At 43.3% G+C, this 26,198-nt stretch overlaps 1 protein-coding gene across 1 annotated transcript in view; it reads left to right on the plus strand.

Annotated features, from left to right (window-relative positions):
- Positions 1-25,456, plus strand: part of sncb (synuclein, beta) — a 32,094-nt gene extending 6,638 nt beyond the window's left edge. Inside the window, exons 3-6 of the mRNA XM_018746644.2 lie at positions 1,964-1,993; positions 5,344-5,462; positions 16,464-16,553; positions 23,228-25,456. Of these exons, the coding sequence (XP_018602160.1) occupies positions 1,964-1,993; positions 5,344-5,462; positions 16,464-16,553; positions 23,228-23,263 (275 nt within the window). The 3' untranslated portion in view covers positions 23,264-25,456. The remainder of the gene's footprint in view (positions 1-1,963; positions 1,994-5,343; positions 5,463-16,463; positions 16,554-23,227) is intronic.
- Positions 25,457-26,198: the final 742 nt, after the last annotated feature.

Here is a 26,198-nt window from a genome sequence, read left to right on the forward strand (position 1 = left end):
GTAGGCACTCACCCCTTTATAGTCCCTGTCAAGCCCTCACAGCGGTTAACACATATTTTACATCTTTCCCACAATTTTCATTATTCCCAACTACAAGTGGTCCCCAATTTACAATGGGGCTTTTTGCATTTTGCGAAACGCATCATAAGTTGAAAATATCGTAAGTCGAAAATGTATTTAATACACCTAACCTGCTGAACATCATAGCCTAGCATACATGCGATGGCCATTAGGGGCTTGCCGCCTTCAAGCTGGGCAATTATCTTGAGTTTCTCCTCAAGAGAAATTACCCTCTTCTTCTTCCCACCAGTAGCAGGAGACACAGATGGGCGTTTCTGTGACATTATGGATGCACAAAGCACAACCAGGTGACAGACTGGGAGATGCGGATCGCTGCTGCTGACCAGCATCGCAAAAGAGTATGGCACCGCATGTCGCTTGCCTGGGAAAAAAATCAAAATTTGAAGTATGGTTTCTACTGAATGTCTATCGCCAGCTCACCATCGTAAAGTGGGGAAAAAAAACATAAGTCAAACCATCATAAATCGGGGACCACCTGTACTTAAAATGAACATCTTTTCCCACTCAAACGTGACGGTGTTCAGTGGGTTGTTACAATATCCTTTTTGTCTGGAATGAGTATTGGCAGTTCGCAAGCATGCACATATGTGCTTTAAATCAAGGGATGCAGTGCATGCATGAGTGGTGGTGTGTGTGTATCATATGGTCTGTATATAGCCTTCATTTCTCCTTTACTCTGGAACTTGTCTTTAGAGTACTAGGTAGCAACTTGGTTGACGCAGTAACTTAGAAACCAGTTGATCACTTACTTGGAGTAACTGTCATGATATCAAGGGTGAAACCCCTGATGTCCACTAGAGGTATCACATTACCTCAGTCTAACTGCATCAACACACCTGCCCTCACTTGACCGTTTGACCAGCCTCCAGCCCTATAAAAAGGCTGAAGTCATGTCACTGGTTTGTAGCTTCTTAATGGGTGCTTTTCTATGGCTTCCTGAGTGATATGTGGTCATTGACCTGTTCTCCAAATTCTGATCCGGTCCTGTCTGTACTCGTTCTTTGTAATTCTGTCCAGATCCCGTACTCCCACTTCGTCCATGTCTCGTTTTTATGTATTAACTTCATGCATGTAAATCTGTTCCACTTACTGTCAGAACCCTCTGTGCGTCTCTTTGTTTTATGTTCATTGTGTCACCATTGCAGTTTATGGAAAAGATGGGTGTTTCATTGCAAGCAGCTCAGGTGTCTGGCCCTTAATGGAGTAAATCCTCCAGAAAAGCACATTGACATTCCTTGCCGCTTCCTGTGCATTTGGACACTCCGGATCGTGCGCCTCCTAGGGCCTTTTCTGCTCTTTTCACTCAGTTCCAAGCTCTCTCTGTGGGATAGTGGCCTGCTACACCACGGGACTTTGTGGGGCCATCTGTTGGGTGAGCCGAGAAAATTTAGAGAGCAGGTCTTTCATCATACTTATGATTCTCAGAATCTCTCAAAAGACCATTTTCTTTTCTTAAATCTTGGAGAGCCCTTGTTTTTTCAAAGCATTTTAGATATGTATAGGTACCTGCTTCAACAAAGACCGAGTATTTTATATAAAACTAATTTACATGAAATCATTGTATTCTGCAAGATGGGCTTCCTTTCATTTTTACAGTGCTCCATCCAGCAAGGGAGTGATACAGCACTGGATCCTCAGGGCTCTAACAATGGAAAGAGCTGCAAAAGCATGGAGTAATTACTGACATTTTCAGTGAATGAAAAAAATGCCTGCTAAATAATCTTTGAAACTGTATTTTCTCTAAAACAAATCAGTTGCATTTAAAATACAGTCTTATAAAGTATCCATTATTTATGTCACATTTTCATCAAGGTGTGTGATCTTCCCTGTAGTTTTTACTGTTTTGTAACAAGAATGTTAATTCAGCTTTTTGTCTCCATAGGAAGCAAGACTAAAGACAGTGTTGCAACTGGTAAGTTGACACTCAAGATGTCCATTTGGGGCTTAATCTCTTTTGTAATATTTAGGAAGCCTTGTCCTCATCCATATATAAAATGTAACAAATTAAATGAAAATCACAGTGGTTACCACTGGTATTTCACAGCTCCTTGGCTATGGGTACAGATAAGGGTTAGAATTCTTCTCGATTTGTCATGTTGTGTGTGTGTGTGTGTGTGTGTGTGTGTGTGTGTGTGTGTGTGTGTGTGTGTGAGACAGAATGTTCGTAATTGCCTTGTGATGGATTGTTACATCCTGTGCAGAGTACATCCTGTGCAGAGTGCACCTTATGTTTCCAGATCACTGCAGCTTTGCATGAGACAAACAGCTTCTGATGGGTGGATGGATGGACAGAAACCACCATCAAACATTCAAAACCTGCTCTAATTAAAAAACAAGCACATAGGCTATCTCCAGAAATATGCCAAAAATTTTAGAAAGATGGATTTTTCTATCCTTTTCTTGCTTTATTAAAATTGTTCCACCATCTGTGCCACATACTGCTCTGTTTCAAGAAGTTACAGTGCCTTAGAAAGTATTCAGACTTTTGACACGCTTTGTTATACTGTACCCTTATTTCAAAATAGATTTAAAATTTTTTTTTGCTATTAATTGGCAGGCAGGACCCCATAATGATACTGGAAAAACACTTTTTTCCTAAATTTATAAAAATAAGAAACTGCAATCCCTCATTTACCCAAATATTTAGACCCTTTACTGTGCTACTCCAAATTGAGCTCCGATACATCCTGTTTCTGTTTGACATCTTTGAGTTTCCTCTCAAGGTTGATGATAGTCCATCTGTTGCAAATTCACTTAATTGGTCATGATTTATGAAGGCACACACCTAGTATTATGAAGTCCCTATCTTCACTGTTGCATGGTACAGTAAAAAGCAAGCCTTGAGGTTTAAGAAACTGTCCATCGACCACCAAGACAGAATTCTGTCAATGCATAGATCTGGAAAAGGGTATAAAAATTTCAGTGCATTGAAGGTTCTCAAGTCCACAGTAGCCACCATCATGGTCAAATAAAAGAAGTTTGTTACCACTAAGACTTTTCATAAGGCTGCACTTCTAACCAAACTGGGTCTTTGAGTAGTAAGAGCACTTCTCTTGGAAGTGACAAAGTACCCTATCACCACTCTAACAGAGCTTCAGAGTTCCTATGTACGGACAGGAGAAATTTCAAGAAGGACAACCATCTTTATTGCACTCTATCAATTAGATCTCCATGGATTTTGGTAGGGTGGCTAGGCAGAAGCTTTTAATTTGCCAAATGCCACTTACAGAACTCTGAGACAAAAAATCAATCATCTGGTTGATGAGACAAAAAATTCCCTCAGTGACAAACACCGTGTTTTGCAAAAGCCAAGTATTGTTCATCACCTGGTTAATACCATGCTTACAGTCAACCATGGTGGTGGCAGCATCATGCTGTTGGGTTGTGTCTGGGTTGCTGTTGGGTAGCATGGACTAGGAGGCTGACCTGGACTGAGCGAAAGAAGAACAACGACAAATACAGAGATGTCCTTGAAGAAAATCTGCTCCAGAGCACACACAACTTTGGACTAGGACAAAGATTTACCTTTCAGCATAACAATGATCCAAACCACACAGTTCAGGCAACACCGGAATGGCCTCGGAAGTCCTATTTTTTAGCTCATTCGAAAGCCCAGACATTAACCCTGTAGAAAACCTCTGGATAAACCTGAAGATTGCAACTCATTAACAGCCCCATCCAACTTGACAGAGCTTGTGTGGATCTGCAAGAAAGAATGGAAAAACTGCTCAAATCCAGGTGTGCAAAGCTGGTACAAGCATACTCAAGAAGACTTGCAGCTGTAATTACTGTTAAAGTACTGGATGAAGGGTCTGAATATGTATGTAAATGGGAGATTTTAGTTCTTTATTTTCAATAAATTAGCTAAAAATCCTAAAAATGTGTTTTCACTTAGTAGTTATGGGGTATTTTTAAATTGCATTTTTTACACAACAAAGTGCGGATAAATTGAAGGGTTCTGAATACTTTCTGAAGGCATCGTACTTGTGTTTCTAACTGATGGAGATCAATAGTAAGTTGAAAAGAGTTGCATATTTATTTGAGGAAATGGTCAAAATTTCACACCTGTGCAAGTTTGCAGAGACATTGTTTCTATCATTTTAAATTTTATGTTAATGCACAGTAATATGTTGATTACTAGAAAATGGAATGCTAAACAAAAGTCTATGGGGTCAATTCAACATAGCATAGGATGTGCCATTCCGATTTTTAACCTAATCCACAAGCAGTGCTATACATTATATAATACATGACAAGCATAGGCAATAATAAACAGCCAATTAAAGTAATGCACATTCATTATACAATGTACAGAGTTAAGCTGTATTGTGAAAAGAGACCTCTCTTCCCCAGATGACTCAATATCAGACCCGTCATATGCTTCCTCACTCAAGGTACCTACATACGACAGATAGTTACATAAAATAAAGCATTTAATAAAAGTTCTGTGAGAGAACCAGAATGTGTGCAGAGTTTGGTTCCAGAAGAGATATAACTAACGGAACAGAGAGAAAACCGCTGACTAGATGTGAGCATATGTGTGATGCGCTTGCCAGGTTATTTGACCTTGAAAATTTTGATAGCACTTTTGGGTGTTTATCCTTGTTTTTAAAGGGCTCTAAGATGGTGTGTAGCATTAACAAGTCTATTTCACAGCAGGCCAAAAGCTCTAGATACAGACACATGATTGTCAAAGCACTGTTGTAGTGTCCTGTACCACTGTTTTTGTTAACTCACATTACAGAGTAGCTGCATATGGAATTGATAGAAAATATAAAGGTGATCATGACAACTAGTGTGATGTAAGTTTATGGAGCAGTTAGGAGACAAGGAGAAAAGTCTGAAAGGTCTGAAAGAGTTTGAAACCTTTGGGTTTGAGACCTTTCTTTCTTGGAGGGATTCAGCAGCTCTGAGGGACAGAGGGGGCTCATTCCACCACATAGGTAACCAAAAATCTCCATACTTCTGAATTTCCATGCCTTGTGAGTAGGACCACCTCATACAGACAGCTACAGGAAGCTAATGGAGAGAGACTAAGAGGGAAATAGTCATGTAAAGGCTTCAGCAATATGAATGTATCCTGCAACTCTAAGTAATGTTATTCTAAGCTTTTTAAAGAATGTTCTCCTTATCAAAATAGTTGTCCTATTATCAAGTTTAGCAAGGCACTACAAGTGGTGTAAATTGCTGGATCTTTGACATATAATGAAATTAAATTATGATTGGATGATGTTTTGTATTGTGTTCCAATGGCTTCTGTAGTGGCCGAGAAAACAAAGGAGCAAGCCTCACAGCTGGGCGGTGCTGTCATCTCCGGAGCCGGAAACATAGCAGCAGCCACTGGCCTCGTGAAGAAAGACGAATTTCCAGCTGACATGAAGGTGCTGTACTTCATCCTTAAAACTACTGTTTAACTGTTTTCTTGATGCAACATCGTAAAAACTAGAATATAAAACTATACTTTTGTATAATTCTTTGCATAATTGTATAATCTTGTTTTTGTATAATCCTTACTACATCATTATACACAGTATTAAAACTAATTGACACATATAACAAGGTAATGTAATTATCTTCTGATATCCCCCCCCCCCCCCCCCCCCCCCCCCGGGATCAATAAATTATTCTATCTATCTATCTATCTATCTATCTATCTATCTATCTATCGTATTCTTTTTTTCTGTTATGGAGCAGATCTAGGGGAAAAAAAACACTTGCAGACTGGCTTCTCAATTTATTAACACACCTGGGACTGAAAGTCCATTTGTAAACTTAAACTTGTAATTACGCTTAGAGCAAGACAACATGGGAGAACTGTTTCCTGCATCACACTGATAATCTTAGCCAATCGTAATAATGAATTAATGTGAATGTTTTCACTGCATACTCAGTACCATCTTTAGTACATTTATTCATTTGGCTGATGCTTTTCTCCAAAGCTACATATAGTATTAGTCTCCCTACAATTATTTAACCATTTATACAAGCTGCCCCATTATTATTATTACATTTACATTTATTCATTTAGCAGATGCTTTTCTCCAAAGTGACATACATCTCATAGAAAATACAATTTGTGCATTACATTAGGAGAAACAGAGACATAATTGCAGATGTGTGATTCTTAAATATATACAATAATACACAGTGAAAGATGTTCAACCCCTCGTGTCAAAATCAAGGGGGGCTGGACACAAACCAACCACGCCACAGTACTCCATCCCTCCCAAAACCCCACATACCCCTCACCCCCACCAAACAGTTCTCTTCACATAAAAAAAAAAACTAAAAAATCAGCCCACATCATGGGCAAGCACCATCCTCCTCGCCGGGAGCCACCGCGAGCACTTCGTTGGGGTTGTCAAGTGGGCACCTTCCTTCGTTGATGTTTCATTGAATTGAGCCCACGACACCTCCAGAAGGCTCAATGGTGAGATGTGGCGCCCCAGACCCACCCTCCTCCATGCCCGCAGTGCCATCCCAGCGACTCCACCCACCAAAAAACTTCCCACTCCAGCCATACATCGACCACCAACAAACCAACCAACACACCACATTAGCACATGGAGGTGACAACAAAACTCAAACCATTTGATGTTCACATAGGCAAGTACTCCCCACTCAAGTGTGCTTCCCCCAAACACCCTGATGCCTCCTCATCTACAGCCACTGACTGGATCTTTCTGCTACCTCTGACAAGCTTTTAATCGCTGCTCTTAACGACTGATCCCTAAAACCAAACTCCAACAGTAGCTACGTGGTTGATTTTGCAACAAACCCTCTTGTACCGATCTCCACCGGTTTAATAACGCACTGCCAACCTCGCTCCCTCATCTCACCAGCTAACTCAGTGTACTTCAATTTCTTCCTCTCAAAGGCATCTTCCAATGCGTTTTCAAAGGGTATTGTTAATTCAATGAAGTACACTATCCGTGCGCCCTCGGAGTACAGCACAATATCGGGTCTCAACGCCGTGATCCCAATGTACTGTGGCATCTGTAGCTGTTTTCCCACGTCCGCTACCAACTTCCAGTCACGCACTTCACCCCACTTAAAACTCGTACCACCACGACCACGTGCGTGACATGCAATGCTCTCCCCCTCCCACACAAAAGAAATTACCTTATTTCTCCCACACCGCGGGAGTGAATTAACTTTAACCCGCTTGTTCTCCAACAAGCATGCCAAGGATTTTAACACTTCATTATGCCTCCAAGTATATCTTGCCTGAGATAAACTAACCTTATGTGAACATGCAGATAAAATGTGCCTCAAAGAGGCTATTACACCACACAAGCTGCAAGTCGGCTCTGTACCTACCCAGCGATTAAGATTCTGTGGAGTAGGGAGAACATCATTGTAGGTGGCTCCGATGAGAAACTTAATACGACCGGCGTCCATCACCCACAGATCACGCCAGCTGATCTTCCGTTGCTCCCAAGCCAAACATCGCCCTTGCACACCATGTGACGTCGCAGTTGCCCGCCTCGTCTCCTCTTCCTGTTCGCGGATAAAACCAATCCCCATCTTTCTCCTCTCTGGCAACTTAGCTTTACTCCACAACTTTATTCGATCGCCGGCACCGAGCCCCGCCCTACCTACCTGCACCTGACCGACCACATCTCTGTGCTCAAGCGCTGTCTGCGCATGCGCAACAGCTTCCCGTGGATCCCACTTACGTCCTGTTTTTAGACTTACAGGAACCGATCTCACCACTGGGTCTCTTGTGCTTGACAATGTTAATTCCAAGTCAACCTTAGCACACTTGAATTCTTCCACAAGACTAGTCAGTGGTAATTCCAAGACCCCCTTTCCATACAAAGCCAGACTACTCAAACAGTGAGGAACCCCCAACCATCTCCTAATAGCTTTGCTAATAACCCTTTCCAGTCTTTCAACCCCTGACATAGAGACCTCGTATATAGTTAGCGGCCATCTAATACGAGGCAATAAACCAAACTGAAGGCACCAAACCTTCAGCTTCCCTGGCAAAAAAGATTTATCAATCCTATTAATTGCCTGCACTACATCCCCCCTTAATCTTTTAACCTGCTCCCTGTCGCTAAGTGAGGAATCATACCACCGACCCAAGCTCTTAATTGGCCTTTCAGCCACTGACGGAACCTTTTCCCCATCAATCTGGAAATTCTACCGCGATAACTTTCCTTTAACTATCGACAAACTCCTACACTTACTAGGTTTAATTTTCAATCCGGCCAACTTTAGATTTCCATTCAACTTTGTTAATAAGCGACGAGTACATGGGACAGTAGTAGTAAGCACAGTCATATTGTCCATATACGCTCTGATTGGCGGAAGGTGAGAACCCCCAACCACCCATCTCGACGCCCTTATTAACACCTCCATAGCCATGGTAAAAGCCAGAGGCGAGACTGTGCATCCGGCCATTATGCCAGTCCCCAACCGCTGCCAAGATGTGGTGTATTGCTTGGTACAAAAATAAAACTGGATGTCTTCAAAATACACCTTAACCAATCTCGTAATACACTCTGGGACTTTAAAAAAATCAAATGCCCTCCACAACAAAACATGCGGCACTGAACCAAAGGCATTCAACAAGTCCAAAAAAATCACATGGAGATCTTTACCTTCCATCTTGGCCTCCTTTATCTGGTGCCAGATCATACTACAATGCTCTAAACAGCCTGAAAAACCCGCAATTCCTGCCTTCTGCACAGATGTGTCAATTAAGTTGTTGGCCAGCAAATATGCAGACAACCTCTGCGCCACAACACTAAAAAATATTTTCCCTTCAACATTAAGAAGGCATATTGGCCTGAATTGCCCTGTATCTACCGCATCTTTCTCTTTGGGTATAAATACCCCTCCTGCTTGCCACCATTCTTTTGGAATGATACCTTTTTTCCATACGACCACCATCTGCTTCCACAAAAACTTGAAAACATCCGGGGCACCTTTATAAACCGGTAAGGAATCTCATTGGGTCCTGGAGCAGATGCTGCCCTCGCACGCCGTACCACCTCTTGTACTTCTTTCAACCTTGGAGGACACACGTCTATTTGCACCACGATCTCCCCTAATAGAGGAATATCTGCAGGTACTTCAAAAACCCTCTCACTTTCATCATCGGTGTGCATTTCCCGCAGATAGCTCTCCAACTCCCTCCTTTGAACATTTAAACAACCAGACTTCTCTTGCTCAAGTAAGGACTTCACAAACTTAAATGGGTCCTTAAAAAATGCCACCCTAGCCTGCTTCTTCTTCTTTCTCCTCAATCTAAGCTTTCCTCAACACTACCAATCTACGTTTCAGTTCTTCATGCAAGATATTAATACCACTTCTACCTTCCTCATCTGCTCGTTTCCAAAGCTTTTTTAAGTGTCTTCTTTCCTGAATCAACCTCTCAATTTCCATCTGCTGTCTTGACTTTAACATGCTCTGCTCACCCTTACGCTTCTTCTCGAACACCCCAAATCTCTTCTTCCCATAATCGTATATAATCTCACCCAATTGGTTTATCTTAGACTCAGCCGTACCCTTCAAACCATTTAAAATCCCTCTCAGGTCATCGTTAACAGAGGTCCACTCCTTACAGTCAGTGACGCCTGGTCATCTCACCTTAAGTTTTTGTTCCCTACGCCTTTCCTTCCCTGCCCGTCTTGGTATCACCGGCCCGGCATCCTCCCCATGATCGATGCTGCCTTGTGCATCCATGTTTGGTCTTGTCTCCTCTAAGACAGAGGTATTGATGTCCTGTGGTCTTTGGTGTGCAACCTGCCCCTGGACTTCATCCGACTTATTTGGACCACTCTGTAGGTCGTGGTGATCAATGCGAGGACCCTGCCCTCGTAACCCCAAGCACTTCTTCTTGCCTTGATGAATTCTTAGGCCTCTCACTGAAGTCACCTTCCTCTAACCACAAATACACACCTGCAGCACCGATCCACCCCTGCTTGGCGTGGTTGTGTTCGTGCTTTCCCCCCTACTCATGGTCAAGTTCACACCACCAATGAGTCATCTTCCACCCCTGCTCTCGCTGGCTCTTGGGGTATTGATAACATTTGTGTGTCTGTAGCTTAAACAAGGTGCACCTCCCGCTACACAAGAGCATACGATGCTGCTGACAAAGGTTGCTAGCCCATGTCAGCCCCTAGTGGGATCTATTCCCTCCTGCCAGCAGTCTCTCCTTGCTGTCACACGGTTTTTCCCATGCTGCCAGCTGCCCTGTTCACAGCAGTCACTAGTCACCTAGAACCAACATACAATAATACACAGAGAAAGATGTTCAACCCCTCGTGCCAAAATCAAGGGGGGCTGGACACAAACCAACCACGCCACAGTACTCCATCCCTCCCAAAACCCCACATACCCCTCACCCCCACCAAACAGTTCCCTTCACATAAAAAAAAAATAACTAAAAAATCAGCCCACATCATGGGCAAGCACCATCCTCCTCTCCGGGAGCCACCGCGAGCAAATACAGTTAGTTTGTCTTTTTTTCTACCACATGCACCATCCTTAATCACACGGGTAGCAGTATATAACTCAGTATATTGACGATTCCAGATCACCTTACTACTAATTTTTTTGTTTGAGATACACAAACATTTACGTACATTACAGGAGTAGCTGTGTAAAGGCTCATCCGGACATGAAAATTTAAAGTTATGGTGCATGAACATTTACATCTTACATGAACTTAAGAGATCATGGGTGAAGTGAGTCTGGAAGAAGTGAGTTTTCAGACCCTTTTTAAATGTGGAAAGAATTTCAGCGGTTTCAGCAGAGAGGGGGAGGTCGTTCCACCACAACGGAGCCAGATGCAAGAACCTCCATGCTTTACCTTTAGTGCGTGGGACCACAAAGTGGGCAGATGAGGAAGAGCATAGTGGTCTGGCTTGGATGTTGCGGATGATCAGGTCTTGTAGATAGTTGGAAGAAGTTCTATTGATGCATTTGTAGGCTATAACCAAGGTCTTAAATTTGATCCGGGCAGCTATTGGAAGCCAGTGCAGAGAAACAAGTAGAGGAGATACATGGTAACGCTTTGGCAAGTCAAACACAACTCAAGCAGCAGTATTCTATATCAGCTGTAGAGATTTGATGGTAGTAGCAGGAAAGCCAGACGAGAGAGTTGCAGTATCCAGACGGGATGTCACCATGGCGTGGACAAGTAGTTGCACAGAGTCTGTTGTGAGGTAAGGACGGATCTTGCGGATGTTATGCAGGATATAGCTCCAGGTCCAGGTTGTGGCTTTGGTGTGCTGAGAAAAAAACGGACTTGAGTCAATCGTCACTCCCAGACTCTTAACTGAGGAGGTAGGCAAAATGACTGAGTTGTCTAGTTTGATTGAGAGATTATGACAGGAAGATAGGCCAACTGGGAGGTGTAAGATCTCTGTTTTGAAGAGGATGAGTTAGAGGTGGTGATCAGTCATCCATGCAGAGATGTCCGACAGGCAGGCAGCGATAGGTGTGGAAATGTCTGATGCTCCAGGTGGAAAATAGAAGAAGAGCTGGGTGTCATCAGCGTAGCAATGGTATTTGAATCTATAGGAGGCTATGACAGGGCTGAGGGAGGAGGTGTAGATCAAGAAGAGCAGAGGCCCCAGTACCGAGCCCTGCGGGACACCAGTTGAGAGAGACAGAGGAGAACAATGGGAGCCCTGCCAGACCACTTGATAGGATCTATGAGATAGATAGGACTTGAACCATCTTAGTGCTGTTCCTTTGATCCCAAGCTGACTAAGAGAGGAGAGCAGAATTTAGTGGTTGACAGTATTAAAGGCTGCAGACAGGTCAAGGAAGATGAGGACTGAGGAGAGGGAGGCCGCTGTAGCCGACTGGAGCGGATTAAACACTGCAAGGAGCAATGTCTCCCTGGAGTGACCAATTTTGAATCCAGACTGATATCCATCGAGGGCATGATACCAGGTGAGGAATTCAGATAGTTGATCACAGGAAGGAGACTGTCCTGTAGTTTTGGACTGAGTTATGATCCAATGAGAGCTTCTTTACCAGAGGTGAAATAAAAGCAGTTTTGAAGACAAATGGGAAGCAGCGAGAGGAGAGCGAGAAGTTGATGATCTCAGAGGTGAAGATGGAGAGTTGCGGGGAGATAGTCTGTAGGAGCGACGATGGGAACGGATCAAGCGAACAGGTGGTGGCTCAGTGTGATATCAGGAGGTCGGAGATTTCAGATTCTGAGAGTAGCTTGAATTCAGAGAGCATGACTTTGCAGGGAGGTCCAGCGTGAAGCGGGCAGTGTGATACTGAGAACCTGCCCATGGTAGCATTGACAAAAACAAAGCAAAGTCATCAGCAGTGATAGAAGAAAGAGGAGGAGGCAGTGGAGGACAGAGGAGGGGTGAGATGGTAGCAAAGAGGCTGTGTCGTTTTTTTAGTTGCAGACTATATTTTGTTGTGGAAGAAGGTTGTTTTAGCTGAGGAGACAACAGAGTGAAAAGTAGCTAAGAGTTCTTTGTAGACGTTCAGGTCCGTGCGAGTCTTGGGTTTTTGCCATCGTTGCTCTGCACCCCAGAGTTTGGTCCTGTCAGCACGTAATGTATCAGTCGGCCATGGGGTGGCACTGGGGCATGCTGGTGTGGAAGATAGTGGACATAGTGAGTCAAGAGAGGAGGATAGGGCAGAGAGGAAAATGTTAGTGACATTTTCTGTTGATAGATCCGAGAACTGTGCAGCAGAAGGGAGAGCGGACAGTGTGACAGAGGCAAGACACGAAGGCAAGAGAGATTTTAAGTTACGGCGGAAGGTGACAAGGGGTGCAGAAGAAGGAGAGGGATTAGTAGTGAGGCAGGACTGGAAGGAGATGAAGAAGTGATCAGAGACATATAGTGGAGTAACAGAAAGGACAGGACAGCCACAGTTATAGGAAAAGACAAGGTCAAGGTGATTGCCTGCTTTATGAGTAGCAGGGGACTGGGACAGGGAGAGGTCGAAGGACTGCAGGAGCAACAGAAGGCCACTTGCATGAATGTCCTCGATATAACAGGTTGACGTCACCCAGGAGAATCAACCAAGTGTTGTCCCCTGGGAGAGAACTCAACAAGATGTCTAAGTCGTCCAGGAAGCAGCCAAGAGGGCCAGGAGGGTGATGAAGAACAACTACAACAATGTGATTGGGGCAGTGATAGAGACAGCATGCAATTCAAAGGAGAACAGGTCATGCAGGTGGAGAAAGAGAACAAAATATTCCCATTGAGGAGAGATGAGCAGGCTTGTGCCTTCACCTCTGCCGGAGGGACGAGGGGTATGGAAGAAAGAGTAGTTAGTCGAGAGGGCTGCGGGTGTGGCTGTGTTGTCTGGGGTGATCCAGATTTCAGTTAGAGTCAGGAGGTCCAGTGAGAGATGCGAGGCATAGGCTGGTATGAAGTCAGCCTTTCTCACTGCAGATTGGCAGTTCCAGAGTCCCATGGAGTGGTTGAAACAGGATGGAGGGCTTGATAGACAAGGATAAACCAGGTCACTGTAGCAGCGAGAGCGTCTGAGTCTCTGGCGGTGGTGTTGCACAGCTTGGTTGCCGTAGACAACTTTGATGTTCGACATGTTTGACACTTGATCTCTCGCGGAACAGGATGGTGATGGCAGAAATCACATAGTGGCAGAGGCCTCCCTCAGTGGACTCCCACAGGTAGACTCCCTTGTCTTTGCACCCCGAGTCTTCACACCAAGAGGCTGCCACTACGGGTTACCAGGTGCTATTTAAACCAGGCTAATTCACGTCACCTGATAGTCATAATCAAAATCGAAACTACTTTGACAATGGTAACCAAAACAAACGGATGCAATTTATTGATAGACTGAGTTACACCCATGTAACAGAAGGGAGGCCGAGATGGTAACGTGCGGTGCTCGTTAACGGGGTTTTATTAATGGGTAGCCGGGTCAGGGGACAGAGGGACAAGGGGGAAAAGAGGGCACAGGGAACTGGTGTCGGGGGGGTGGTACTCCGGGTGTGGGATTGGGGGCTGTGTGCTCTCACTTGTGCTTCCTGGGCCTCCGGCTTCGTCTCTGGGGTCCAGGCTCTCTCTCTCTCACTGGTCTGCCCAAGGGAAGAAATAGAGGACCTGACTCCTGATTAGAATCCGGTGCTCCCAACGCCCCCCCCCCCCCCGGCTGGCCCTTAGCCCGCCCTGGCGTGCTACAACCTATTTTTATTAATTCGTTTAGCTGACACTTTTATCCCAAGGCAACATTTGGAAAAATTTGTCAATAGGCAATTTCTCCAATCAGGCTTTCAGCTCGGAAAAAAGAAAAGTGCATTTACTGTTTTGTGTGAGAGCTGGCTGTATTTTAATTTGTTCAGTGTCACCAGTGTTTTCAGAAATACGGTAATATTGTTTAAAAGCAAGACATCCAAGTCAAAAACAGATATTTTAACCTCTAGCAATTTGATGCATTTCTCATTTTGCTTTACTTGAGCTGCTGAACTGCAGTTTTGAATAAAATAGAACTAATTATAAACTATTTTTCAGTGGCACTTCTATTTAGCTTGTTCTTACACTGCAAGTAATTGTTAATAATTAGCATCTGGTGAAGCCTTACTCTATAGTCAAGTAAAAGCAGATCATTAGTCTCCACTGCACTGAAAAACAGCAGAAAAAAAGTTTTGACATATTTGTATGAACATTTTTTGAACAATGAGAGTGCAGTACCATTAGTTCCAATCCCGAGGTATGTGAAGCCCAGAGAAATTCTGCGGACTGACTGAAAGAGGCCTGTGATCTATAGATCCCTTCAGATGTGCAAGTATAGTGAACCTAATGTATGTTCCATATCTTCATAAAAATGGGTTTAACAGGAATATAGAGGGGAAAGTCAAAATTTTATTTAAAGATCTTTTGACTACTGAAATAAACCCCATTCCAGTTGTTTCTTCTCACATTTCCAGAATAAATGTTTCAAAGTTCCAGAAAGGACATTATATTTAAAACACAGCTGAGATGTTGAAAATGTTCTATTCAAGTCTACTGGAATAAGTAGAATGAATAATTTTGTGAATCTGAGAAAGATTTTGAGGTGAAAATGTTCATTGATTGATGAAATCAGCAGTATCTCTTATTAACACTGAAATAAAGTGAAGTTGACTGACCCAGTCTCGTTTATGTACAGTTCTCTGTAGTAATTCAGCCATTGCTACCATGTTGAAACAATGTTTGTGTCTTCTTTTGCTTATGTCGTCTTTCTTTGTTTAATGTCCGATAGCCTTGACATTCCAGGAAGTAAGTTTGAGCGGACAGCTCATGGTGGGCCAGGTGCTCCAGCAGAGTATTTATCTGAGCTGGAGGAGAATTAGCCAGCAGACTCAGCCAGGATGGAAACTTTGTTCTGCACACTTTCTTAAAAGTCATAAAGTGACATATGGAACATACCTAGAATTGATTAATTTTTAAGTTATAAGAAAATTTTTAAGTTTTAAGAATTTTTTTTTTTTTTTAAACGCATGCACATCTATGCACAATGTATAGACAACTATTGTTTCTTAATGGTAGCTTGTACAGTGACTGCCAGCCATAATATGTTAAATTCAATTCATATTGTTTTTATATACAGTAGTGTTCTTCTCACACAGTGACAAAGAGCACTGAACAAAGGACCAAGAGACATTTCAGTGACATAAATAAAGGGTTAGATATACATTAAGTCTACATGTATATATATTTACCTTTCTTCACTTAGCAGAGACTTTTCTCCAGAGTGACATTGATCTTAGCAATATAAAAGGTATATTACATCAGCAGAAGGAGAGATTCTAGAGTATAGTCAATTTGTCACGTTCAACCATATGAACCACTGTACATCATACAAGTAACTGTATAAAGGATTTTCTGCTATTAAACAAATTATATTAATTATAAAAAAAAAATTATTAAGCATAAACACTGAAACGTTTATTATGCACTTACAAAATCACTTCAGGAACTATAGTAGCAAAGTAAAGCTTTACTAGTACTACTAGTGAAGCTGTAAAGTATTCCAACATATTTATGCAGTGTTGGTGTTTATATTTAAAAAATCTTAATAATGCATTATTGTCCATTCAAAAGAGATTTTCAAAGGCTTTTCTGCAAGGAAAACATTGTGTTTGTCAACATGGAAAATATGGCAGTTGAACTCTCTGTGTTAAACCATGCCATTTTTGGGCAGTGTTGATTGCTAAGTTTAAAGAGCTTCTGTAGAATTTCAGATGTTACGTACTTTGTGGAAAGAGCTGTAACATGGACAGATTCTGTATTTTGATTTAGCATTTCCGAAAAACATGAAATAGTGAATAAGTTTATTGTATAACATTAACGTTGTGTCATTAATGGGATTTTTATAGTCTCCTCGCAAAGGTCTAATGCACTCGTGTGTGCGTTTGTGTGTTTTCCTCCAAAAAGCCGGAGGAGCTGGGCCAGGAGGCAATGGAAGAGGCCATGGGAGAATCGCTTCTGGAGCCTGAGGGCGAGACATATGATGATGCCCCACAAGTAAGCAGCCATAAATCACTTACTGAAAATGCACAGGATATAAAAACTTCAAGCGTTTCACGTGATGAAACGTTGCACTTTTAACAATCATGTTCATCAAGGAGGTGAAGATGAGTAGCTTATTGTCCCTTGAACCTGCATTGCTAATGGCAGGGAAAAAACACAGATGTCACTTAAAATGCAAGAGTATTTTGATCCTTGTTTTCAGGTGGTTTTTCATATTGAATTGTACATCTTTTATACATGGTATAAGTAATACTGTTGTGAACCAAGCTTGAATGGACTAAGGTGTGGTTTTTCTTTGAGTTTCCTTAGTAGAATAATCATTAAACCTGGCAAAACTTTCAGTTAGTTTAAGATTTAATTGAGCTGTTTATTAACAATAATGCTGGTGTAGCTGATAATTGATACTATGAAGCTATAATGAAATAAAAATTTGCTGTAAAATTTTATTATTATTTATTTATTTATTTATTTATTTATTTATTTATTTGCTTATTCCATTTTCACCAACCACTCCTCCTATGCAGGGTCACTCTGCATTCCAGAATCTATGCTGGAAAAATAGGGAGTGAGACATGGTACACCATGAATGGGATACCAGCCCATTGCAGGACTTTTAGTTAATTTTCTTCTATTAACTTGAAATTCTAAAACTTTACTTTGAAATTGTTGAAAATAAAAAAATGTTATGTCATTTCAACAACCTCCTATTCTACATTAATCAGCATTTGGCCACTTTGTTTCATTTATTACCTTAGATCGTCAATAATAATGTTTAATAGAGACATTGCTTGATTTATTCACTGAGTAGGTTCTGTGAAATAGCTGTACAAAAATTCACTGTTAGTATCATTTTAAAATTTTGCATTAACTTTGAACTGATAAAAGTAATATTAATAGCTAATTAATTAATCACACACACACTACAACCGCTTGTCTGGAGTGGGGTTGTGGCGAGCTGGAGCCTAACCCGGCAATACAGGGCGCAAAGCTGAAGGGGGGTGGACACACGCAGGACAGGACACCAGTCCACTGCAAGGCACTCCAAGCAGGACTCAAACCCCAGGCTCACCAGAAACCAGGCCCTGGCCAAACCTGCTGCGCCACCACGCCCCCCTAATTAATTTACATTGAATGAAAAACATACACACACCTCTTTACTTACGTAAATTTGACTTAAAAATTCCCGGCATACACGTTATTCACGGCTAGAGCTTACACAAAACATATGAAATACGTTAAGCGTAAGTCAGTGTAGCCAGACAAGGCAGGAAGCTGCATCTTCCCAGTGTCTGTGTGTAAAAAGCCGTAAACGCTTTTCCTCTCATTAGTGTAGTGCTTTTTTTTGCATATTTTTTACCCTTTTCATTATTCACAATGGCTGGTGGTAAACATGCACCTGAAGGAAAATGAGAACCATCTTGCAAGCGTACGGCAATCGATTTGGGGATAAAACTGAAAATAATAAGGAAGTATGAAGGTGGACAAAGATTATTGTCTATAGAAATGTAATTTTTTTTTATACCTGTGTGTGCAACAAATCCCTAGGCTAGGCTAAGCTGGTCTGTGCCGAATGGTGGGGGAGGTGGGGGAATCTGATATACGTAACTTTTGACTTATGTGAGGGGTTGAAGAACGGTCTATTTGCGTAAGTTGAGGGGTGTCTTTATTGCCTTCTCAAATTTCTATTGAATGTTGATTATGAATTGGTTTATTCCCTAAATGTGTAAACATTTTTCACATTGCTATTGATCACCAATCCTAGAGGAACACCAGACACAAGAGTAAACATTGCAGAAGTCCATTGAACTTATTCATTCCCACACTCCTACTTTCTTTGCACATTTTACGGTCATCTTGAGGCTGTGTGGAGAAATGCAGGTTATGTTTGCTCTTTGACTAACATTTTTTTAAAACAGACAAGTAAGGAAAATGTCAAAATAAATAAATAAACTGAAAATTATCCTGTGATGAATTGGCATCCCATCCAAGATTTACCCCGTTCAGCCTTGTGCCCAGTAATTCTAAGATAGGCTCCGGACTGCAATAACCCTGATCAGGAAAGTGATGTGAAAATGACTGAACAAATAAATGAACAAATGAATGAACTGAAAATGTTTGTATTTTCAAAAATCTGTAATTCAGACATTCATAAGTTGAGAACCCAGTTAATATATAAATGATTTGACCCTCATGTTTATGATGCAACCAATTACTGTAAGCAGCATCACTGACATAAGAAAAAAGATGCTGATGAAAAATATGCTGCCGGTAAATGTCTACAGTGAATAATTTTTGTCCTAAGGATTTGTCTCTAAACGGTGCTATTCAGTGATGTCACAGAGAATCAAAGACTACTTTTTCAGGGGTACTCACAGAAGACATTTTTTATCTTTTTGCAATAAAAACATCTGAATGCATGCGGCTCTTGCACCTGATCACCTGATGGTAAAAAGACAGAGTAGCGATGAAAGGGTGTCAGCTTTTTTTGTGAATTCCTCAAACTCTCCTTTCTGTGCCGCTTAGCATCCCTCCCCCATCTCAGTTTCCACTGACTGTGTGGGTGTGGTGCAGCACTGATGCAAGGAGAGGTGCATTGTGGGTAATAGCAGAGACAGCCCCGTGCTGCTATAAATAGGGATTCCCCTGCATCTTACAGCTACACACTCAGAGCTATTATTTGTTCATGTCACGTGCCTCCCTTCTGTGACTGTTCATCCTTGCTTTGGCCATTATTGCAGTCCCAATGTGGGATGAAAAATAAATGAAGGGAATATTGCTAAACTCAGCAGTGATCCTGTGGGTTAATTTAGACTCGGTGTTCCATCACAATCTCTTGGGGGACAAAAGATACTGCTGTGGCTATGTGACCTCAGTGTATTTAAACGCTAAAGTAAAGGACATGTGTCCCAGGCCTGTTGTTACCTGGAGGTGTATTGTTTATAAATACTCAGTGCTGAAAATCACAGAGCAAAATTCTGAAAAGGCTATGCTGTGCCTTGTTGGGAGATGTCTTTTGGGATAACTCTTTTTTTCTTTTTCTGGTTTCATCTTCTTTTTCTTATTATTTTTTCCTGCTTTTTGTCCTTCATCATCTTCTCCGCGAACCGCCACCTTAATGTGGTGGAGGGGTTTGAGTGCCTGAATGATCTCAGGAGCTATGTTGCCTGGGGCTATATGCCCCTAGTAGGGTCTCCCAGGCAAACAGGTCCTGGGTGACAGACGAGACAAAGCGCGGTTCAAAATCCCCTTATGACTATTAAATCAAGGATCTTGTTCACCCCGCCCGGTATGGGGTCACCGGGGCCCCACCCTGGAATCAGGCCTTGGGGGGGGCAGGTCTATGCCCACAGGGCCTGGCCGGGCTTAGCCCGAAGCCAAGACGTGGAGCCACTCTTCGGTTGGCTCACCACCTGCCGGAGAGGACATAAAGGGCCGGTGCGTTGTGATTTGGGCAGTGGTCGGGGCCGAGTGCCCGGCCGACCCAAACCTCGGGCGCCAGCTCTGGCTTTTGGGACTTGGAATGTCACCTCACTGGCGGGGAAGGAGCCTGAGCTAGTGCAGGAGGTTGAGAGATACCGTCTAGATATAGTCAGGCTCACTTCCACTCACAGCTTGGGTTCTGGAACCACTCTTCTCGACCAAGGGTGGACTCTCCACTATTCTGGCGTTGACCAGGGTGAGAGGTAGCGGGCGGGTGTGGGCTTATTAATAGCCCCCCAGTTCAGCTGCCATGTGTTGGAGTCTACCCCGGTGAATGAGAGGGTCGTCTCCCTGCGCCTTTGGGTCAGGGAACGGTCTCTCACTGTCGTTTGTGCTTATGCGCCTAGCGGCAGTGTAGAGTACCCGGCCTTTTTGGAGTCCCTGGAGGGCGTGCTGGAAAGCGCTCCCACTGGGGACTCTGTCGTTCTACTGGGGGACTTTAACGCCCACGTGGGCAGCGGCAGTGACACCTGGGGAGGGACGTGATTGGGAGGAACGGCCTCCCTGATCTGAACCCGAGTGGTGAGTTGTTATTGGATTTCTGTGTTAGTCACGGTTTGTCCATAATGAACACCATGTTCATGCATAAGGGTGTCCATCAGTGCACTTGGCACCAGGACACCCTAGGTCGGAGGTCGATGATCGACTTTGTAGTCGTTTCTTCTGATCTTTGGCCATATGTCTTGGACACTCAGGTGAAGAGAGGGGCTGAGCTGTCAACTGATCACCACCTGGTGGTGAGTTGGATTTGATGGCGGGGGAAAAAGTTGGACAGACCTGGCAGGCCCAAACGCATAGTGAGGGTCTGTTGGCAACGTTTGGCGGAGGCCCCTGTCAGAGAGGTCTTCAACTCCCACCTCCGACAGAGCTTCAACCAGGTCCCGAGGGAGACTGGGGACATTGAGTCTGAATGGACTATGTTCCACACCTCCATTGTCGGGGCAGCGGTTCGGAGCTGCGGCCATAAAGTCTCCGGCGCCTGTCGCGGCGGCAATCCCCGAAGACGGTGGTGGACACCGGAGGTAAAGGATGCCGTCAAGCTGAAGAAGGAGTTCTATCGGGCCTGGCTGGCTCATGGGACTCCTGAAGCAGCTGACGGGTACCGGCGGGCCAGACGGAGCGCGGCTCTGGCAGTCGCCGCGGCAAAAACTCGGGCCTGGGAGGAGTTCGGTGAGGCCATGGAGGAAGACTTTCGGTCGGCCTCAAAGAGATTCTGGCAAACCATCTGGCGACTCAGAGGGGGGAAGCAGTGTTCTGCCAACACTGTTTACAGTGGAAGTGGTGCGCTGCTGACCTCAACTGAGGATGTCCTCAGGCGGTGGAAGGAGTACTTTGAGGATCTCCTCAATCCCTCCGACATGCCTTCCACAGAGGAAGCTGAGGCCGGGGACTCGGAGGGGGACTCGTCCATTACCCTGGCTGTAGTCAAAAAACTCCTCGGTGGCAAGGCTCCGGGGGTGGATGAGATCCTCCCCGAGTTTCTCAAGTCTCTGGATGTTGTGGGGCTGTCTTGGCTGACACGCCTCTGCAGCATCGCGTGGAGTTCGGAGACGGTGCCTCTGGACTGGCAGACCGGGGTGGTGGTCCCTCTTTTTAAGCAGGGGGACCGGAGATTGTGTTCAAACTATAGGGGGATCACACTCCTTAGCCTCCCTGGAAAAGTCTATGCAGGGGTACTGGAGAGGAGAATCCGACCGATAGTCGAACCTCGGATCCAGGAGGAGCAATGCGGTTTTCGCCCTGGCCGTGGAACACTGGACCAGCTCTATACCCTCACTAGGGTGTTGGAGGGTTCATGGGAGTTTGCCCAACCAGTCCATATGTGTTTTGTGGACCTGGAGAAGGCATTCGACCGTGTCCCTCGTGGCATCCTGTGGGGGGTACTTCGGGATTATGGGGTTCAGGGCTCGTTGCTATGGGCTGTTCGTTCCCTGTATGATTCTGTTCATTATCTTCATGGACAGAATTTCTAGGCGCAGCCAGGGAACGGAGGGTGTCTGTTTTGGTGGCTGCAGGATCTCGTCTCTGCTTTTTGCGGACGATGTGGTCCTGTTGGCTTCATCGAATCAAGACTTGCAGCGTGCACTGGGGAGGTTTGCAGCCGACTGCGAAGCGGCGGGGATGAGAATCAGCACCTCCAAATCCGAGGCCATGGTTCTCAGTCAGAAAAAGGTGGATTGCCCCCTCCGGGTTAGGGGGGAGTTACTCCCTCAAGTGGAGGAGTTTAAGTATCTCGGGGTCTTGTTCACGAGTGAGGGAAAAATGGAGCGGCAGGCTGACAGACGGATCGGTGCGGCGTCCGCAGTAATGCGGTCATTGTACCGGTCTGTTGTGGTGAAGAAGGAGCTGAGTCGTAAGGCGAAGCTCTCAATTTACCGGTCGATCTACGTTCCTACCCTCACCTATGGTCATGAACTCTGGATCATGACCGAAAGAATGAGATCGCAGATACAAGCGGCAGAAATGAGTTTCCTCCGCAGAGTGGCTGGGCGCACCCTTAGGGACAGGGTGAGGAGCTCAGTCACCCGGGAGGAGCTCGGAGTAGAGCTGCTGCTCCTCCGCATGGAGCCAGTTGAGGTGGCTCGGGCATCTGTTCCGGATGCCTCCTGGACGCCTCCCTGGGGAGGTATTCCGAGCATGTCCCACTGGGAGGAGGCCTCGGGGCAGACCCAGGACACGCTGGAGAGACTACGTCTCCCAGCTGGCCTGGGAACGCCTTGGGGTTCCCCCAGAGGAGCTGTAGGAGGTGTGCGGGGAGAGGGAAGTCTGGGGGACTCTGCTTGCACTACTGCCCCCGCGACCTGGTCCCGGATAAGCGGAGGAAGATGGATGGATGGATGGATGTCCTTCATCATCTTCTTTCCACTGATTTCTTCTTCTTCTTCTTCTTCTTCTTCTTCTTCTTCTTCCTCTTGTTCTGCTGCATCTTCTTTGTATTATTTTATTTCTTTGTAGTGTTCATGAGGAATAAGCATACACTATAATAATAATGCAAAGAGAATCAAAAATGAAATGCTGTGCACTATACATGACTGCCAATGTCAGTGTAACTCATACTACTACAAAATTTATCTAAGGCTAAAAGCAACAAGATAAAAGTGGCAAAGGGTGAACACAGGACATTTATGAAAGTAAGTTCAGTACCTGAGCTAGCAGCTTTTCACAGAGCTCCTTTTTGTGTCTTTCAGCAGGAGCAGTACCAGGACTATGAACCAGAAGCATAAGCTCCCTGTCACAGGTTTTTGTTGACCAGCAGCACAATAAAGATTCTAACAATAAAAGGACAAATGCTGAAATCCTCACAGTAACCCCTGTTGCAAAAAATGGTTCCCATGGATATGTTCTTCCTGAAAGAAAAAAAAACTTTTAAATGACAATATATTGTATTGATATATTGTAAATGTTATGTTTTTCTGTAATGTGTTTGGTCTAGTTATTCAGTGAAGAACTGTTTGACCAGGTCTCATCTCCTTGCTTCCCTCCCAATGAAATGAGACCTGACGTTAGTTTGTGTGCCTTTGTATTTGTGTACTTGTGTTTATATATATATAGATGTTTCCTATCTTCCAATAGGAAATATGAGTAGAAAAGGTCTTTCTACTTATAACTATAAGAGAACAATAATCCTTTAAAGCTGTGTACAATGCCTGTACGTGGGTTCTTTTTTCATTTATCAATAGAGGTTGTTTATTTGATGCTTCACATATTAGAATTTTCTACATTGTATCTTTACAATTCCTTGTGAAATCATTCCATTAATGCATATGTTAGAAATGGATGACAAAAGATATATGTATATAAATGTGTGTATGTGTGTATTGATCATTTTAATAAAGATAAAAGTTAATGTGGTTAATTGTGTGTTTCAGTATAAAATGTGCTTTACAAAATGCAGCAACTAAGTATGTGTTAAAAGGGGCAGATATATCACATATAAATAAGAAAATAATTCAAGTTTTACACTTTTCAGTGTGTTTTCATTTTCTCAGATGATCCCGTTTCAGAATTTCAGAGGGGAGTAATTTGATGTGAAATTCCACAGTGTTTGTAGAGACAAGTGACAGGATTAATGTTCATCTCTTCACATGTGAGGTGAAACATGGCGAGAATACAGTGATCTTTGTGGGATGTTCAGCAGTGCTTAAAAAGTGCTGAGGTGCGAGGATTCCCCATTCCGCTGCTGAGCAATACTTTAATCTGGGCCCATCAACAGTTCTGTGTGTGTAATCAGTTTAACGTGCCCAGGCTTGGCAGCGCTGCCCAAGGGTCGGGGCTATTAAAGTGGCGTTCCCTCCTCGAAGCTCCCGATGACAGGTGGCAGCGGCACTGGGACACCCAAGGAACATGACCTCCATTAAGAAGTCCTTGGAGGGGCTGAAAAGCACCACACAGGCTTCCAGCAAGGGCTTTGCAGACTCTGCTGGTAGGACAACCCTCTAGCTTCCCATGTTTCCTTCACTTCACTACTTGGAAATATGCATTCATGCACAGCCTTTGGTGAAATTCATCATTAGCATAAAGGAAGTGGAACCACAGAGTCTTTACAGAACCTTTCTGTGGGACATCTTCTGGCAATACGTTCTCAAGAACGTCATTCATTCAAGAGCAACCAAATAAATTGTTGCTGTTTTATTTCTTAAACTACATACTTTCTGTGTGTAACATGTTAAATCTGCATTCAGTATAACTGGGTGTATTTCATTACATCTATATCATTGAGTGAAAATAAATAATTCTGGATGGTTATTTTAGGTGGACCAAACAGACTTACCCAAAAGCAACAGCACCCCATATTACAGTGTATAAAATAGTGCTGTTTTATGTTGCATAGCAAAGACGAAGAACTATTGATCTTTGCCCCTATGTCAACTTCAGGTTTACAAAGATATAGAGCACAATTAGTACTACATAATTGTCTCCTAAGAAACAACCCCATTTGTTTATAACTATGAAGTATCTTGATAACAAAATGGAGATCATTGTTTATAGGAACAGTGTATATTAAAATGTCTGAGATAAATGATTATATTAGCTATACTGGAAAAATTCAGACAGCCAAATTAAAAAGAAATTTGTGTGGATTTTGCTCCTGAAAATGGCACGTTAACAGCAAAACGAAGGTGCAATTTCCAATGTATGCCCTTTTCTGCCACTCACACTGAAGAAGGCACAGATAAAACAGCTTCCCTCTCATTTCAGTCCAAGCAGCTCAGGATGCTGTGCAGCAGGTGGCAGAGTCTGCCAAAGAATCCACGAGTGCTGGTAGGCATCACGCTGCACTCTGTCCACTCACATGCTTGCTGGAATATTTCTAGTTTTTTGAACACTGCCATACCTAAATGACAAGACAGGTTAAGGTAGATAATGTATATGTATTATTATATATCTAATTATGCAGCTACTCATGTGATGAACATTGGTTCATATGGTGGAAAGAAACAAACTAACTGTACTTTAGAATTGAGTGTCTCTTTCTCCTAATGTAATGCACGCATTGTTTTTTCTATGAGATGTATATCTGCTAAATGAATACATGTAGATGTAAATGTTCTAATGTGTCCTTAACCCTAACACGAACACACCAATATTCAGCAGTATATTACATATTTTATTTCTTACATTTTGCATTGTATTTGTTTTTCTTTTTTCTATTATTATTTTCTTTTGTATTTTTGTTCCTCAACACAACAATATATTACTGTATCTTTCTTTTGTGGCTGAAAATAAATATGTGATCTAACAAACTGACTGAGCTAATAAACATGTAATGTCTTACTTTTAACCAACAAGATGGGGTCTTTGTAACTTTGTTTTCATAACAGGATTTAGTTCAGGGAGAGGTAAAAAATAACAGTTAATTCTATGTGGCAATAATATTAATAGAATAGTGTTATACAGTAAGTGTGTTTAGTGAGTTAGAGTCAGCCATAGTGTTTCTAACATGGCAGTGTTAAATAACAACCTTTTTTACATGCCCTAATCAGCCACTGTGCTATTTTCACAGCTGCAGATGAGGCCTTAAAACAGACACAGACTGCCATAAGCACGACTGCGGAAAAGGCCAGTGATGCCATCAAGGATTTTGGACAGAAACTGGGGCCCAAATGAAACGCTCTCTCCCTCACATAGTATTGGCTACAGAGAACACTAATTCTGTAG

This window comes from Scleropages formosus, chromosome 13, assembly GCF_900964775.1.
Source record: "Scleropages formosus chromosome 13, fSclFor1.1, whole genome shotgun sequence".
Classification (NCBI taxonomy): domain Eukaryota; kingdom Metazoa; phylum Chordata; class Actinopteri; order Osteoglossiformes; family Osteoglossidae; genus Scleropages; species Scleropages formosus.